Source organism: Neofelis nebulosa, chromosome 1 (assembly GCF_028018385.1).
Source record: "Neofelis nebulosa isolate mNeoNeb1 chromosome 1, mNeoNeb1.pri, whole genome shotgun sequence".
Taxonomy (NCBI): Eukaryota; Metazoa; Chordata; class Mammalia; order Carnivora; family Felidae; genus Neofelis; species Neofelis nebulosa.
The window spans coordinates 152,308,671-152,323,543 of NC_080782.1; the positions used below are offsets into that span (position 1 = coordinate 152,308,671).

Genomic DNA, 14,873 nt, shown 5'->3' on the forward strand with positions numbered 1-14,873 from the left:
TATCCATTCTTCTATGGGTAGACCCTTGGGTTACTTTCATAGTTTGGCCATTGTAAATAATGCCTCAGTAAACATAGGGGTGCATATATCTTTACCACTTGTGTTTTCATTTGCTTTGGGTAAATACCCAGTAGTGAAATTATTGGGTCATATGGTAATTCTATTTTTAATTTTTGACACACCTCCATACTGTTTTCTAGAGTGGCTGCACCAGTTTGCACTTCCAGCCAACAGTACAAAAGGGTTCCCCTTTCTCTGCATCCTCACCAACATCTGTTGTTTCCTGAGTTAATTTTAGCCATTCTGACAGGTGTGAGGTGGTATCTCATTGTAGTTTTGATTTGTATTTCCCTTATGATGAGTGATGTTGAACATCTTCTTATGCTTATGTGTCTGTTAGCCATCTGGATGTCTTCTTTGGGGAAGTGCCTAATCAGATCCTCTGCCCATTTTTTAATTGGGTTGTTTGTTAGTTTGTTTTGGTGATGAGTTGTATAAGTTCTTTATGTATTTTAGATATTAATTGCTTATCAGATGTATTATTTGCAAATATCTTTTTTCCATTCAGTAGGTTATCTGTTTGTATTATCAGTGATTTCCTTTGGTGTGCAGAAGCTTTTTATTTTATGAAAATAAAAAATGAAACAGTTTGTTTTTCACTTTTGTTTCCGTTGCTTAAAGAGACATATCCACAAATATGTTACTAAAGCCAATGTCTAGGTGATTACTGTGTGTGTTTTCTTTCAGGAGTTTTATGCATTCATGTCTCACATCTAATCCATTAATCCATTTTGAGCTTATTTTTGTGTAAAGTGTAAGAAAGGGTCCTATTTTATTCTTTTGCATGAGGCTGTCCAATTTTCCCAGCACCATTTGTTGAAGATACTGTCTTTTCCCCATTGCATATTCTTGTGTCCTTCATCGTAGATTAATTGACCTATAAGTGTGGGTATATTTCTGGGCTCTCTATTCTGTTCCTCTGATTTGTGTGTCTGTTTTAGTGCCAATACCATACTGTTGTGATCACTGTCACTTTGTAGTATATCCTGAAATCTGGGATTGTGATAACTCCAGCTTGGGTCTTATTTCTCTAGATCACTTTGGCTATTTGAGGTCTTTTGTTGTTCCATACAAATTTTAGCATTATTTGTTCTAATTCTGTGAAAAATGCTCTTGGTGTTTTGATAGAGATTGTATTAAATTTGTAAATTGCTTTGGGTAGTATGGATGTTTTAACAATAATTAATTCTTCCAGTCCGTGAGCATGGTATATATTTCCATTTCTTTGTGTCATCTTTAATTTCTTTCATCAATGTCTTAATAGTTTTCAGAGTACAAGTCTTCCACCTCTTTGGTTAAATTTATTCCTAAGGTATTTTATTATTTTTGGTACATCTGTAAATGAGATTCTTTTTTTCTCAATTTCTCTTTCTGCTACTTCGTTATGGCTATTCATACTCTTGAACTACTTCTTGCTTCAGTTTTGGAAGGTTGTGGGTTTTGAGTGTTTTGTCTGTTTCATAAAAGTCCAATTTATTGGTGTGAAGTTGGGTATGGTATCCCCTAGGAGCCTTTCCAGGGCTAAAGGCTCTATGGTGATGCCTCCATCACTCCTGATGTTGGTGATATGCATTTTCTTTGTTTTATTTTGGATCATTTTTTGTAAGGGTTTTCTTTTTTTTTTTTTTTAATTATTTCAAAGAACCAACTTTTGGCTTTTTTAATATTTTCTTTTTTTCTGTTTTCAATTTCATTGATTTCTGCTTTTCCTTTATTCTACTTACTTTGGGTTCAATTTATAACTTTTTGAGACAGAAGCTTAAATTGCTGATTTTAAATCCTTCTAAGAAGTTTTCCAACATCCACTGAAAGCTATAAATTTTCCTCATGACTGTTCCACTTGCACCCTGCCATTTTTTGCATATTGGTTTGTTTCACTCACTTCAGATTTTTTTGATTCCCTTTATTTAGAATCGTATTTAATTTCCAGATATTTGAGGATTTTCTATTAGCCTTTTGTCATTAATTTCAAATGTCATTTGTTTGAGGACAGAAGATATGTTCTGTATGATTTCAATACTTGAAATTTATTGAGATGTGTTACATTTTTTTAATGTTCTGAATACACTTTAAAGAGTGTATTCAGCAGATAGATGTTGGTTCCATAAATATCAATCAAGTTGAGTTGTTTAAATAGTGTTTATATTCTTACTAATTGTTTTTGTCTTCTTGCTATTTTATGGAGATAAATTTGTTAAAACCTACAACTGTGGTTGTCTATTTCTTCTTTTAGTTTTGTCAGTTTTTGCTTAATGAATTTTGAAATTTTGTCAGATATACTTGTTTAGTATTCAGTCTTTTTGTTGGATTGGTGGATTGTTGATGGATTATTATGCATTGTCTGTCTTTATCCTTGGTAACATCCTTGTCTTAAGGTTTACTACTGGCACGATGCATCTTTTTACCAATACCTTTGCTTTTGACGTGTCTGTGCCCTTATATTTCACAGTCTCTTGTAAACAAGATATAGCTGTGTCTTGTTTTTGTTTTTGTTTTTGTTTTGTTTTTGTTTTTGAATCCAGGCTGACAATCTGCCTTTAAATTAGAGGATTTGGTCTATTTACATTTAATATAATTACTAATATGACTATATTTAAGTCTGCCACCTTGATTATTTTCTATTTTTTCCATTTGATCTTTGTTCCTTTGCTTTTCCTTTCCTGCTTCTATTTTTTTTTTCATCACAAGATAGATCTTGTGGTGTTATTAGTGGTTATTTTACAGCTGTACCATCTGATATGGTAGGCACTATGTAATTAAGTTTAAAATTCAGTCCTGCATTAGGAGCCACACTGTAGATGCCCAGTAACCACATGTGCCTATTACCATATTGGACAGACAGATTACTGCAGAAATTTCCATCCGATGGCTCTCTATAGATTCAGATCAGGATTTATTTGGAGTCAGAATCACCCAGGGTCAAATGTGAAAAGAGCAACATTTTTCAGAAGACGTGTGTTTCTTTTCCTTTTTATTTTTATTTAAAAAAATTGTTTTTAAGTTTATTTATTTATTTGTAGAGAGAGACAGAGAGTGCCAGCAGGGGTGAATCAGAGAGAGGGAGAGAGAGAATCCCAAGCAGACTCTGCGCCGTCAACACTGAGCTTGACTGGGGCTCAAACTCACAAACTGTGAGATCATGATCTGAACCAAAATCAGGAGTCAGACACTTAGCTGACTGAGCCACCCAGGCACCCCAAAAGACATGTGTTTCTATTGTGGGCTTATTACTGATAGCTTTGTGTCTGTAGACAGAAGAGATATGCTCTTGGCCTCGGTTTTCTTTTCTAAAGCACGGGGTAGTAATTCCTGCTCTTCTGCTTCATGGAGTGCTTGGGTAAAATGTAGCCCTGTAAAATGGCTAAGTGCTGTGTGAAGGCTAAAGCAGTCTTCAAGAAAACGCACTGAAACCCCGTTGACTGTTCTGTGTTTTGTTTGGTCTTTTAGGTTGCTGACAGAGCTGGAGTCACCTTCCTGGTGGCCCTTTAGCTCCAAGCTTTGGAAAATGCCATCAGAAACAAAGCTTAAGGGAGACGCTTCAACGGCTAGTCCCAAAGCTCTTGGGAAGGAAGGGGTAGTGGTCAGAATTCCTGCTGTTGTCTCCCAGAGAACAGCATCCCATGTCAAACCAGGGAGTCTCACCGTCCTAGTGTCTGGACTGGAAATCCATGATTCGAGTTCTGCGCTCATGCACAGGTTCGAAAGAGAAGACGTGGATGACATTAAGGTTCACACACCCTATGAGATCAGCATCCGCCAGCGGTTTATTGGGAAGCCTGACATAGCCTATCACTTGATATCTGCCAGGATGCCAGAGGCCATCCCCGTTTTGGAGGTGCAGTTCAGCAAAAAGATGGAGGTGTTAGGAGACGCCCTGACACCCAGCAGCACCAAAACCTCCTCCCCAGCAGAGAAGGGCTGCTCCATGTGGCACACAGGTGAGTGACTGCTGGTGCAGGCCCTGCACAAGTCTCCAGAATCATGGTCAAATGCAGCATGCCTGTGGCACATCCATAATTTGAGGCATCGCTTGGAGCAGCTGCTGGTTTCCAGGCACCAGCAACTGTGCATTTGTTAGCAGGTGAGAACAACTTCGGGCCTCTTTCCTTAGTTCCTGCCACCTCGAAGTGGGCAAGTCCCAGACTCAGGTATACCACACACTCAAATGGGAGCCAGGCAGGTTTCTCCAGAGTCTGCTTTCTATCCAGAACAGAGGAGGGCTCCAGGGTAGGTGTTTTCACCTCTTTCCTCTGTGGGACTTAATTGACACTAGCATGCCGGCTCTGCACCCCCGACCTGGGCCCATTCCAGGAATGTGTCTGGGAATCAGAATCCTGGACAACCATGCAGATACATTTTGTGGGTTTGTAGGCCTTGGCAAGGGCCCATGGAGTCCTCCCGCGTGTCTCCATGGAGAGCGTGGGGCTGGATGTATGCCTTTGGACAGCCTGGGACCACCGGACTCCTCAGGCTCACCTTCCTGATGGGTGTCAGTAACATCTCGGTCACGTCTTTAGTCTTTTTTTTCTTTTTAAAAAATTTTTTTACATTTATTTATTTTCTTTCTCTTTTTTTTTTTTCAATATGAAATTTATTGTCAAATTGGTTTCTATACAACACCCAGTGCTCATCCCAACAGGAGCCCTCCTCAATGCCCATCACCCACTTTCCCCACCCTCCCACTCCCATCAACCCTTAGTTTATTCTCAGTTTTTAAGAGTCTCTTATGGTTTGGCTCCCTCCCTCTCTAACTTTTTTTTTTTCCTTCCCCTTCCCCATGGTCTTCTGTTAAGTTTCTCAGGATCCACATAAGAGTGAAAACATATGGTATCAGTCTTTTTCTCTATGACTTATTTCACTTAGCATAACACTCTCCAGTTCCATTCACATTGCTACAAAAGGCCATATTTCATTCTTCCTCATTGCCAAGTAGTATTCCATTGTGTATATACCACAATTTCTTTATGGATTCATCAGTTGATGGACATTTAGGCTCTTTCCATAATTTGGCTGTTGAAAATGCTGCTATAAACATTGGGGTACCAGTGCCCCTATGCATCAGCACTCCTGTATCCCTTGGGTAAATTCCTAGCAGTGCTATCGCTGGATCATTGGGTAGATCTATTTTTAATTTTTTTTTTCAGTATGTGAAGTTTATTGTCAAATTGGTTTCCATACAACACCCAGTGCTCATCCCAAAAGGTGCCCTCCTCAATACCCATCACCCACCCTCCCCTCCCTCCCACCCCCCATCAACCCTCAGTTTGTTCTCAGTTTTTAAGAGTCTCTTATGCTTTGGCTGTCTTCCACTCTAACCTCTTTTTTTTTTTCTTCCCCTCCCCCATGGGTTTCTGTTAAGTTTCTCAGGATCCACATAAGAGTGAAACCATATGGTATCTGTCTTTGTCTGTGTGGCTTATTTCACTTAGCATAACACTCTCCAGTTCCATCCATGTTGCTACAAAGGGCCATATTTCATTCTTTCTCATTGCCACGTAGTACTCCATTGTGTATATAAACCACAATTTCTTTATCCATTACTCATCAGTATTTTTAATTTTTTGAGGAACCTCCATACTGTTTTCCAGAGTGGCTGCACCAGTTTATATTCCCACCAACAGTGCAAGAGGGTTCCCGTTTCTCCACATCCCCTCCAGCATCGATAACTCCTGATTTGTTCATTTTAGCCACTCTGACTGGCGTGAGGTGGTATCTCAGTGTGGTTTTGATTTGTATTTCCCTGATGAGAAGTGACATTGAGCATTTTTTCATGTGTCTGTTGGTCATCTTGATGGCTTTTTTGGAAAAGTGTCTATTCATGTCTTCTGCCCGTTTCTTCACTGGATTATTTGTTTTGCAGGTGTGGAGTTTGGTGAGTTCTTTATAGATTTTGGATACTAGCCCTTTGTCTGATATGTGATTTGCAACTATCTTTTCCCATTCCGTAGGTTGCCTTTTAATTTTGTTGATTGTTTCCTTTGCAGTGCAGAAGCTATTTATCTGGATGTGGTCCCAATAGTTCATTTTTGCTTTTAATTCCGTTGCCTTTGGAGATGTGTCAAGTAAGAAATTGCTGCGGCTGAAGTCAGAGAGGTTTTATCCTGCTTTCTCCTCTAGGGCTTTGATGGTTTCCTGTCTCACATTCAGGTCCTGTATCCATTTGAGTTTATTTTTGTGAATGGTGTAAGAAAGTGGTCTAGTTTCATCCTTCTGCATTTTGCTGTCCAGTTCTCCCAGCACCATTTCTTAAAGACACTGTCTTTGTTGCATTGGATATTCTTTCCTGTTTTGCCAAAGATTAGTTGGCCATCCTTTTGTGGGTCCAATTCTGGAGTCTCTATTCTATTCCATCGGTTATGTGTCTGTTTTTGTACCAATACCATGCTGTCTTGATGATGACAGCTTTGTAGTAGAAGCTGAAGTCTGGGATTGTGATGCCTCCCGCTTTGGTCTTCTTCTTCAGTATTACTTAGGCTATTCGGGATCTTTTGTGGTCCCATACAAATTTTAGGATTGCTTGTTCTAGCCTCTAGAAGAATGCTGGTGCAATTTTGATTGGGATTGCATTGAATGTGTGGATTGCTTTGGTAGTGTTGCCATTTTAACAATATTTATTCTTCAAATCCATGAGCATGGAAGGTTTTTCCATTTCTTTGTATCTTCTTCAATTTCCTTCATAAGCTTTCTATAGTTTTCAGCATACAGATTTTTAACATCTTTGGTTAGGGTTTATTCCTAGGTATTTTGTGATTCTTGGTGCAATTGTGAATGGGATTAGTTTCTTTATTTGTCTTTCTGTTGCTTCATTATTAGTGGATAAGAATGCAACTGATTTCTGTACATTACTTTTGTATCCTGCGACTTTGCTGAATTCATGTTATCAGTTCTAGCAGCCTTTTGGTGGAGTCTGTTGGGTTTTCCATGTACAGTATCATGTCATCTGCAAAAAGTGAAAGCTTAACTTCATCGTTGCCAATTTTGATGCCTTTGATTTCATTTTGTTGTCTGATTGCTGATGCTAGAACTTCCAACACTATGTTAAACAACAGCGGTGACAGTGGACATCCCTGTCGTGTTCCTGATCTCAGGGGGAAAGCTCTCAGTTTTCCCCATTGAGGATGATATTAGCTGTGGGCTTTTCATAAATGGCTTTTATGATGTTTAAATATGTTCCTTCTATCCTGACTTTCTCGAGGGTTTTTATTAAGAAAGGATGCTGAATTTTGTCAAATGCTTTTTCTGCATTAATTGACAGGATCATATGGTTCTTATCTTTTCTTTTATTAATGTGATGTATCACATTGATTGATTTGCAAATGTTGAACCAGCCCTGCAGCCCATTAATCACAAACATAAGCAACCTTATTGAGAATGTGGTAATTGCAGGGGACTTTAATACCCCACTTACAGCAATGGATAAATCATCTAGACACAGGATCAATAAAGAAACAAGGGCCCTGATTGATACATTGGATCAGATGAACTTCACAGATATATTTAGAACTCTGCATCCCAAAGGATCAGAATATACTTTCTTCTCAAGTACACATGGAACATTCTGCAAGATAGATCACATACTGGGTCACAAAACAGCCCTTCATAAGTATAAAAGAATTGAGATCACACTATGCACACTTTCAGACCACAATGCTATGAAACTTGAAATCAACCACAGGAAAAAGTCTAGAAAACCTCCAAAAGCATGGAGGTTAAAAACACCCTACTAGAGAATGAATGGGTCAACCAGGCAATTAGAGAAGAAATTTAAAAATATATGGAAACAAATGAAAATGAAAATACAACAATCCAAACGCTTTGGGAAACAGTGAAGGCAGTCTTGAGAGGAAAATACATTGCAATGCAGGCCTATCCCAAACGCTTTGGGAAACAGTGAAGGCAGTCTTGAGAGGAAAATACATTGCAATGCAGGCCTATCTCAAGAAAGAAGAAAAATCCCAAATACAAAATCTAACAGCACACCTAACGGAAATAGAAGCAGAGCAGCAAATACACCCCAAACCCAGAAGAAGAAGAGAAATAATAAAGATCAGAGCAGAAATAAACAATATAGAATCTAAAAAAACCTGTAGAGCAGATCAATGAAACCAAGAGTTGGTTTTTTTGAAAAAATAAACAAAATTGATAAACCTCTAGCCAGGCTTCTCAAAAAGAAAAGGGAGAGGACCCAAACAGATAAAATCATGGGGGAGCCTGTGTGGCTCAGTCGGTTAAGCGGCTGACTTTGGCTCAGGTCATGATCTCACAGTCCGTGAGTTCGAGCCCTGTGTCGGGACCTGTGCTGACAGCTCAGAGCCTGGAGCCTGTTTCAGATTTTATGTCTCCCTCTCTCTCTGCCCCTCCCCTCTTCATGCTGTGTCTCCGTCTCAAAAATAAATAAACGTTAAAAAAAATTGGATAAAATCATGAATGAAAATGGAATTATTAACCAATCCCTCAGAAATACAAGCAATTATCGGGGAATACTATGAAAATTATATGCCAACATACTGGACAACCTGGAAGAAACAGACAAATTCCTAAGCACCCACACACTTCCAAAACTCAAACAGGAAGAAATAGAAAACTTGAACAGACCCATAACCAGCGAAGAAATTGAATCAGTTATCAAAAATCTTCCAACAAATAAGAATCCAGGACCAGATGGTTTCCCTGTGGAATTCTACCAGACTTTTAAAGCAGAGATAATACCTATCCTTCTCAAGCTGTTCAAAAAAACAGAAAGGAAGGAAAACTTCCAGACTCATTCTATGAAGCCAGCATTACTTTGATTTCCAAACCAGAGACCCAGCAAAAAAAGAACTAAAGGCCAATATCCCTGATGAATATAGATGCAAAAATTCTCAACAAGATACTAGCAAATTGAATTCAACAGCATATAAAAAGAATTACTCACCATGATCAAGTGGGATACATTTATTTATTTTTGAGAGAGCGTGAGCAGGGGCGGGGCAGAGAGAGGGAGACACAGAATCAGAAGCAGGCTCCAGACTCTGAGCTGTCAGCACAGAGCTGGACGCGGGGCTTGAACTCACAAATCGTGAGATCATGACCCTAGCTGAAGTTGGATGCTTAACCGACTAAGCCACCCAAGCGCCCCATGTCTTTAGTCTGTATTTTTGTCTCTGTGAATGATTGTGAGAAGGCGTGTCTCACACCTTTTATTTGTTTTGTGGCCTCACAGGTTTGTCTCTGTGGACTGCCTATCCCGTTTGTTTTTCTACCGTGCTGTTTCTTCATTTGATCTGTAGTAGCACCTTATTTTTTGTAGATATGTATCCCTTGTTGACTTCAGGGGCTACCAGTACCTCTCCCAGATGGTCATTCTCCACCACAGAAATGTTTAATGTTGCTGTGGTCACATCCACCATGTTTCCCCTTCAGTTTGTTTTTGAGTCCAGCTTAAGAAATCCCAGAGTCATAAAGTATCGTATTTTCTAATACTGGTGTTATATGTGATCTTACTTCTATATTATAGCAATTTTTCTGACAGGCCAGTAGTCCTTCCTTATTAACTTTGATTGCCAGGTGTCTGTTAAAGTGAGAGACATGTTTTTACTGTCCTGGTTTCTTTTTTCTCTGAAGTGATTGATTTCAGTGCTAATGTATAACCAATTTCCCTAACACATGAATATTGTGATGTTATTCTAGATGGAAGTTTCAAGAAGAAATGTGCTTAAAAATAGACCTGGGGGCGCCTGGGTGGCTCAGTCGGTTAAGCGGCCGACTTCGGCTCAGGTCACGATCTTGCGGTCCGTGAGTTCGAGCCCCGCGTCGGGCTCTGTGCTGACAGCTTAGAGCCTGGAGCCTGTTTCGGATTCTGTGTCTCCCTCTCTCTCTGACCCTCCCCCGTTCATGCTCTGTCTCTCTCTGTCTCAAAAATAAACATTTAAAAAAAAAAATAGACCTGGTCCCATAAATACCAAGACATTGGGAATGTTAATGTAAAAACTTAATTTAAAAAACGTATTTTTTTGGTGCGCCTAAGTGGCTCGGTTGGTTGAGCATCCAACTTCAGCTCAGGTCGTGATCCTGTGGCTCATGGGTTCGAGTCCCATGTCAGACTTTCTGCTGGCAGAGCCTGGATCCTATTTCAGATTCTGTGTCTCCCTCTCTCTCTGCTCCTCCCTTGCTCGCATGTGTGCACATTCTCTCTCTCAAATAACAATAAAACATTTAAAAAAAAAAACATATTTTCTTGGTGCTCCCAGATTTTTCTTTGGCCCCTCTCTCAAGGCCAGACTTAGAAGCCCATGACAGGGCCAAGGAGGGTAAGCAGTACGAGCCAGCATAAGACCCTGACCCAAGGGGCCTGGGCAGTGAGGGGAGACCAAGGACATGGTGCTGGGCACCCACAGCCCTTGTCCTCGTGGGGCTCCACCACATTCGTGGTTCGTGGGCTTTCTGTTAGAGCTGGCATCTTCAGAGACAGGACATGGCACAGGGGCCAGAGCCCTGCGGCCAGGGTTTGGATCAGGAAGGGCACCAGCCAGGGCTGCTGACCACGGGCCAGACGTCTTCCTCCTCAGGGAAGCCACAGTCACCTACCGTCAGCCATGTCCGCACACACCTCCCGAGCAAGGTCCAGATTCGGGTTGGATTGAGTGATGGGGCCTGTGTTCGTGGAGTGAGTGGAGCCATATCAGGATGACACATGAGTTTTCACCTCAGGACTAACATCAGCCTGTGCAGATCAAGACGTGGAGTCCTCCCTTGGGGAGGCCACCCTGCCTGCCTGTGAGCTTCTGCAGGTGGTGAGGAGGGAGCTGGGGAAGGAGCTACAGGCCCCGGTTGTGAGCAGAGTGGTGTGTCTGACTTGCTGTGTGTCTCTGTTGTTGGCTGCCGCACCTGAGGTGGAGACCATGGCTGGACATCTCCAGCTGCTGTTGTGATAGAGCCTGTGGCCAGAAGGTGGCAGTGTAGTCACGGGACCCAGAGGAACTTCCCGGAGACCTCTGCAATCCTGTGCAGTGTAGGTGGCCCAGCCAGCGGCCCAGCTGGCCCAAGGTGTCTCCAGGGGCTTCCGGAGCCCGGACGACACAGGTGGGCAGTGTCCACCTTGGGGGAAAGCAGCGGAAAAACTGCTGTGTTTGCCTAGCTTCCAGCTTGGGGACAAGCTGCAAGGAGGGTACAGAGTCCCCGTGTCTCAGACACCGATTCCCCTGACGAAACGATGCTCACACACTGTCGCTCTCCCAAGTCCGCGTTTTGTCCACATTCCCTCGTGCCTGCTGTCCCCAACCGTGTGTGGTGTCCCATGGGATGTGTCTGCGTGGAGGTTGGCACGTTGTCTTATGTTGTCTCATGATCTTGGGCTGACAGGTTTCAGGAGGACTTCAGAGCAAGGCCCATGCATAGTGTTTTACAGAGTTTTGGGTACTTACTTTCATCTTTGCCAACTGGTCACCTTCTCTGACTGCCTATTTAAGAGGCCCTGGTCACCTGCTCACTCACCAAATGGAGATCTTACCCAGCGCCTGCCCTCAGTGCCCCCTGGTTGGCTGTCCTGCTTCCACACTGGGACATGTACTCCGGACCAGACCTTAATGACCGCATCTCCAGCACCCAGGATGGGCCCGGGTGTCTAGCAGTACACACATCTGTGTGACAGTAATGTCCCTGTGCAGGATCGCTCATTTAAGACTCTGGCTCCAGGTGGTAGAGTCCTGATCCCAGGGCGCAGGGACCACAGTGACCACAGACCCTCACCCGTGTGGTCTCTAGGCCACAGGAACCATGCTACCACATATACCCTCCCTGTGTGGTCACTAGGACACAGGTACTCCCTGACCCCAGTGGACCCCCTGGAAGCTGTGTGGCTCTGACCCACTTGATCCCCTCCAAGGACCCATGGGTCCAAGCTGTGTGCTCTATAGTTTTGCACGTTTGCAGAGTACGGTGTTGTGGTTGTAGTTAGTGGAGACTGCTGTTTCCCTCGTTTCCACTCTCTGTCCTGTGCTTCCTGCGTAAGCAGGGGAGGGAGCATCCTCTGATGTTCTCTGGGCCCATCCCTCAGCCATCGTTGAGGTGTTGGGGTCCCAGGGACAAGGAGAATGACCTCTGGAGGCTCTGCTCTGCTCCCAGGTACAGCTGCTGGGCCTTGCTCTGGGCACACAGTGAGGCTAGGTGTGCGTCCACAGCTGCCCCTCCCAGCCCAGTCGTTGTTCCTAGAAAGTGAAATCATCCGTACATTCCCTTGTACCTTGAACGATTTGTGTTGATTCTGTTTAACTGAGATAATTAATGACTTCAGAGACAGAAACTATTTTGTACTGAAATTGATTTTTCTTCGGAGATATTTCAGAGCGTTGAAGTCACTGAGTCAGTGACTCAGGTCTCAGTACAGAGCATGGGGGTGCTAAGCTCTGTGTGGATCCTGCTGACCCATAGCTCTTCATGAAAAATAGCCCTGACTTAGTATATTCCAGGAAGAAAAATTCTGTTTCGGCTTTCTGGTTAAGTAAAAACCCCTTTTGTTACACATTCAGAAGAGGTCAGCAAGCCCTCCAGAATACAGCTGCAGGTGTGTGAGCAGCAGTGGAGGCACACAGTGTTGGGCCCCGTGGGCTGCAGTCTTGGACACGCCGGCTGGAGAGGCCCAGCTGCAGAGTGCAGGGGCGGCACGGGACTGCCGGTGTGCAGGTGGAGTGATGCCGGGACAGGTGACGAGGGAAGGTGGTTGCTGCTGGCGTGGCCAAGGGGGGGGACACGTCGGTGTGATGTGGGACGGGAGCCCTGGGGGACCGGGGAGTGGACACCGAGGAAGAAATTTGCCATAGAACTGCACTCACTGTGTTCCACTGATAACTCTTGTGACATCACGTGTGTCAGCTGGCTTTCTTTTAGGCCAATAACAGCTGTAGACCAGGTTTTCTGTTTTGGCCTCCATTCTTCCAGCCGGGCTCTGATGCTGCTTTTCTGTGGCCCACTTCAGAAAAGTGCTTTTCGTTATGTAACATTGTAGGTGGTGACATCTTTGATCACGTTAAGGCCAAACAGCACTGAATTGCGGCCTATGGAAAGTTCCTTGCTAATTAAAAGCCCTGAGGAAGTTGGAGGAGGATGGGGCTTTGGAGATTTTAGAACACAGGTTGTGAAAGCAATTTCATTGGTTGCAGTCAGCATTTATTTTATTAAAAATGTTTATTTATTTTGAGAGAGAGAGAGAATCCCAGGTAGGCTCCACACTGTCAGCGCAGAGCCTGACATGGGGCTCAAACTCACAAACCACAAGATCATGACCTGAACTGAAATCAAGAGTTGGATGTTCGGGGCACCTGGGTGGCGCAGTCGTTTAAGTGTCCGACTTCAGCCAGGTCACGATCTCGCGGTCCGTGAGTTTGAGCCCCGCATCAGGCTCTGGGCTGATGGCTCGGAGCCTGGAGCCTGTTTCCGATTCTGTGTCTCCCTCTCTCTCTGCCCCTCCCCCATTCATGCTCTGTCTCTCTCTGTCCCAAAAATAAATAAATAAATAAATAAATAAATAAATAAATAAATAAAAAAAGAGTTGGATGTTCAACCAACTGAGCCACCCAGGTGCCCTGGCTTTTTTTTTTTTTTTTTTTTTTTTTTTAAAGAATGGAGTAGAAAACCTGATGTGTATGCATGGTTTTGTCTGGGAGGACATTTGGACCCCCTGGATGAGGGTGTGGTGTTCTCCATGGACCCACTACTCATGGGACACATACACGGTGTGCACACACCTGCACAGGGTCTCCTCCAGCAGAGGCCAGCCAAGACCCAGGGTCTTGCCTCCACGCAGCCCCCGCTCTGCCCACACATTCCTGAGTGCTCTCTGTGTGGCCTGGGCCCCTTTCCTCTGCGGGACCCTGAGAAACCTGTGTCTTGTCCTCACCCAGCCTGCACTTGTCCTGGACGAGGCCGTGCTTCCTTTGCTCCTCAGGGAGGATGACTGTGTAAGAGTTATGTGGAGAAACTCAAGTAGCAGGGGAGTCTGTGTATGTGTGGAGCTCGCCCCAGACCAGCATCCTTCTCCTTCCTTTCCTGACTGTGCGTTCATCCGGCTGCTATGATGACTGCTCACCACCTCTGGGGTGGCCCTTCTGTGCCTCCTGTCCCACAGAAGCCAGAGATGCTGGCATCCAAACAGCTGACTCTCGTCCTGTGCACTTTCTGCTCTGCAGCTCCCTAATATAAACGTGGCTATGCCACGTACCTGGATGCTTTGCATGATGGAGAAGGGCAGACCACAGACCCTGACCGATGCCCCAGGGCCGCAGATGGAGGTTGGTTGCACCCCACAGGAGGGCCTGTCTGCCCTTCCGCTCCTCAGGAGTTCACCGGGCGCAGGTGTCGGGGGACGGGAGACACCCCTGAGCAGTGCCGGGCCACATGTAGCGCTCTGACTCACCCCCAGCTCGGCGCAGCTGCACACTCAGCTTTGCTTGGCCCAAGCTGCTGGCCATTTCCTGTGCTCTGGAGAACCACAGCGTTGTGTGGGGTAAGACTCGGTGCTGCAGTTTCCAGCAGGGGATTTCCTGGGCGTTTCACCAGGGGTCAGCACATGGTACATCTGATACTCCAAACGTATGGTCTTTTCCCCCAGACAAGGATAACGACCACTCGTGGATACAGGGCCTTTCTTCAGATGTTAGCCACAGAACCAGACCTTGACTCTCCAGTCAGAGCAAGGCTAAGGGAGCAGCGTGGACCTGGGGTGGCAGTGAGGCTCGGGCAGTCCCCACCCAGCCCAGCGTAGCAGAGCTCAGGGACAGGGCCCTGCCACACCCACCTCCCCAGCAGGCACAGAGGCTGTGGACCAGTGCGTGTGTGAG

General features: G+C 44.3%; 1 protein-coding gene across 4 annotated transcripts in view; it reads left to right on the forward strand.

Moving 5' to 3' along the window:
• Window positions 1–14,873, forward strand: part of SNAP47 (synaptosome associated protein 47) — a 55,304-nt gene that overhangs the window by 24,875 nt on the left and 15,556 nt on the right. For all 4 annotated transcript variants that reach the window (XR_009264846.1, XM_058740413.1, XM_058740431.1 and 1 more), the window contains one exon: window positions 3,508–3,998. Coding sequence is in view for 3 of the 4 variants with exons in the window: in XM_058740413.1 (XP_058596396.1) it covers window positions 3,508–3,998 (491 nt within the window). In the remaining variant the exon portion in view is untranslated. The remainder of the gene's footprint in view (window positions 1–3,507; window positions 3,999–14,873) is intronic.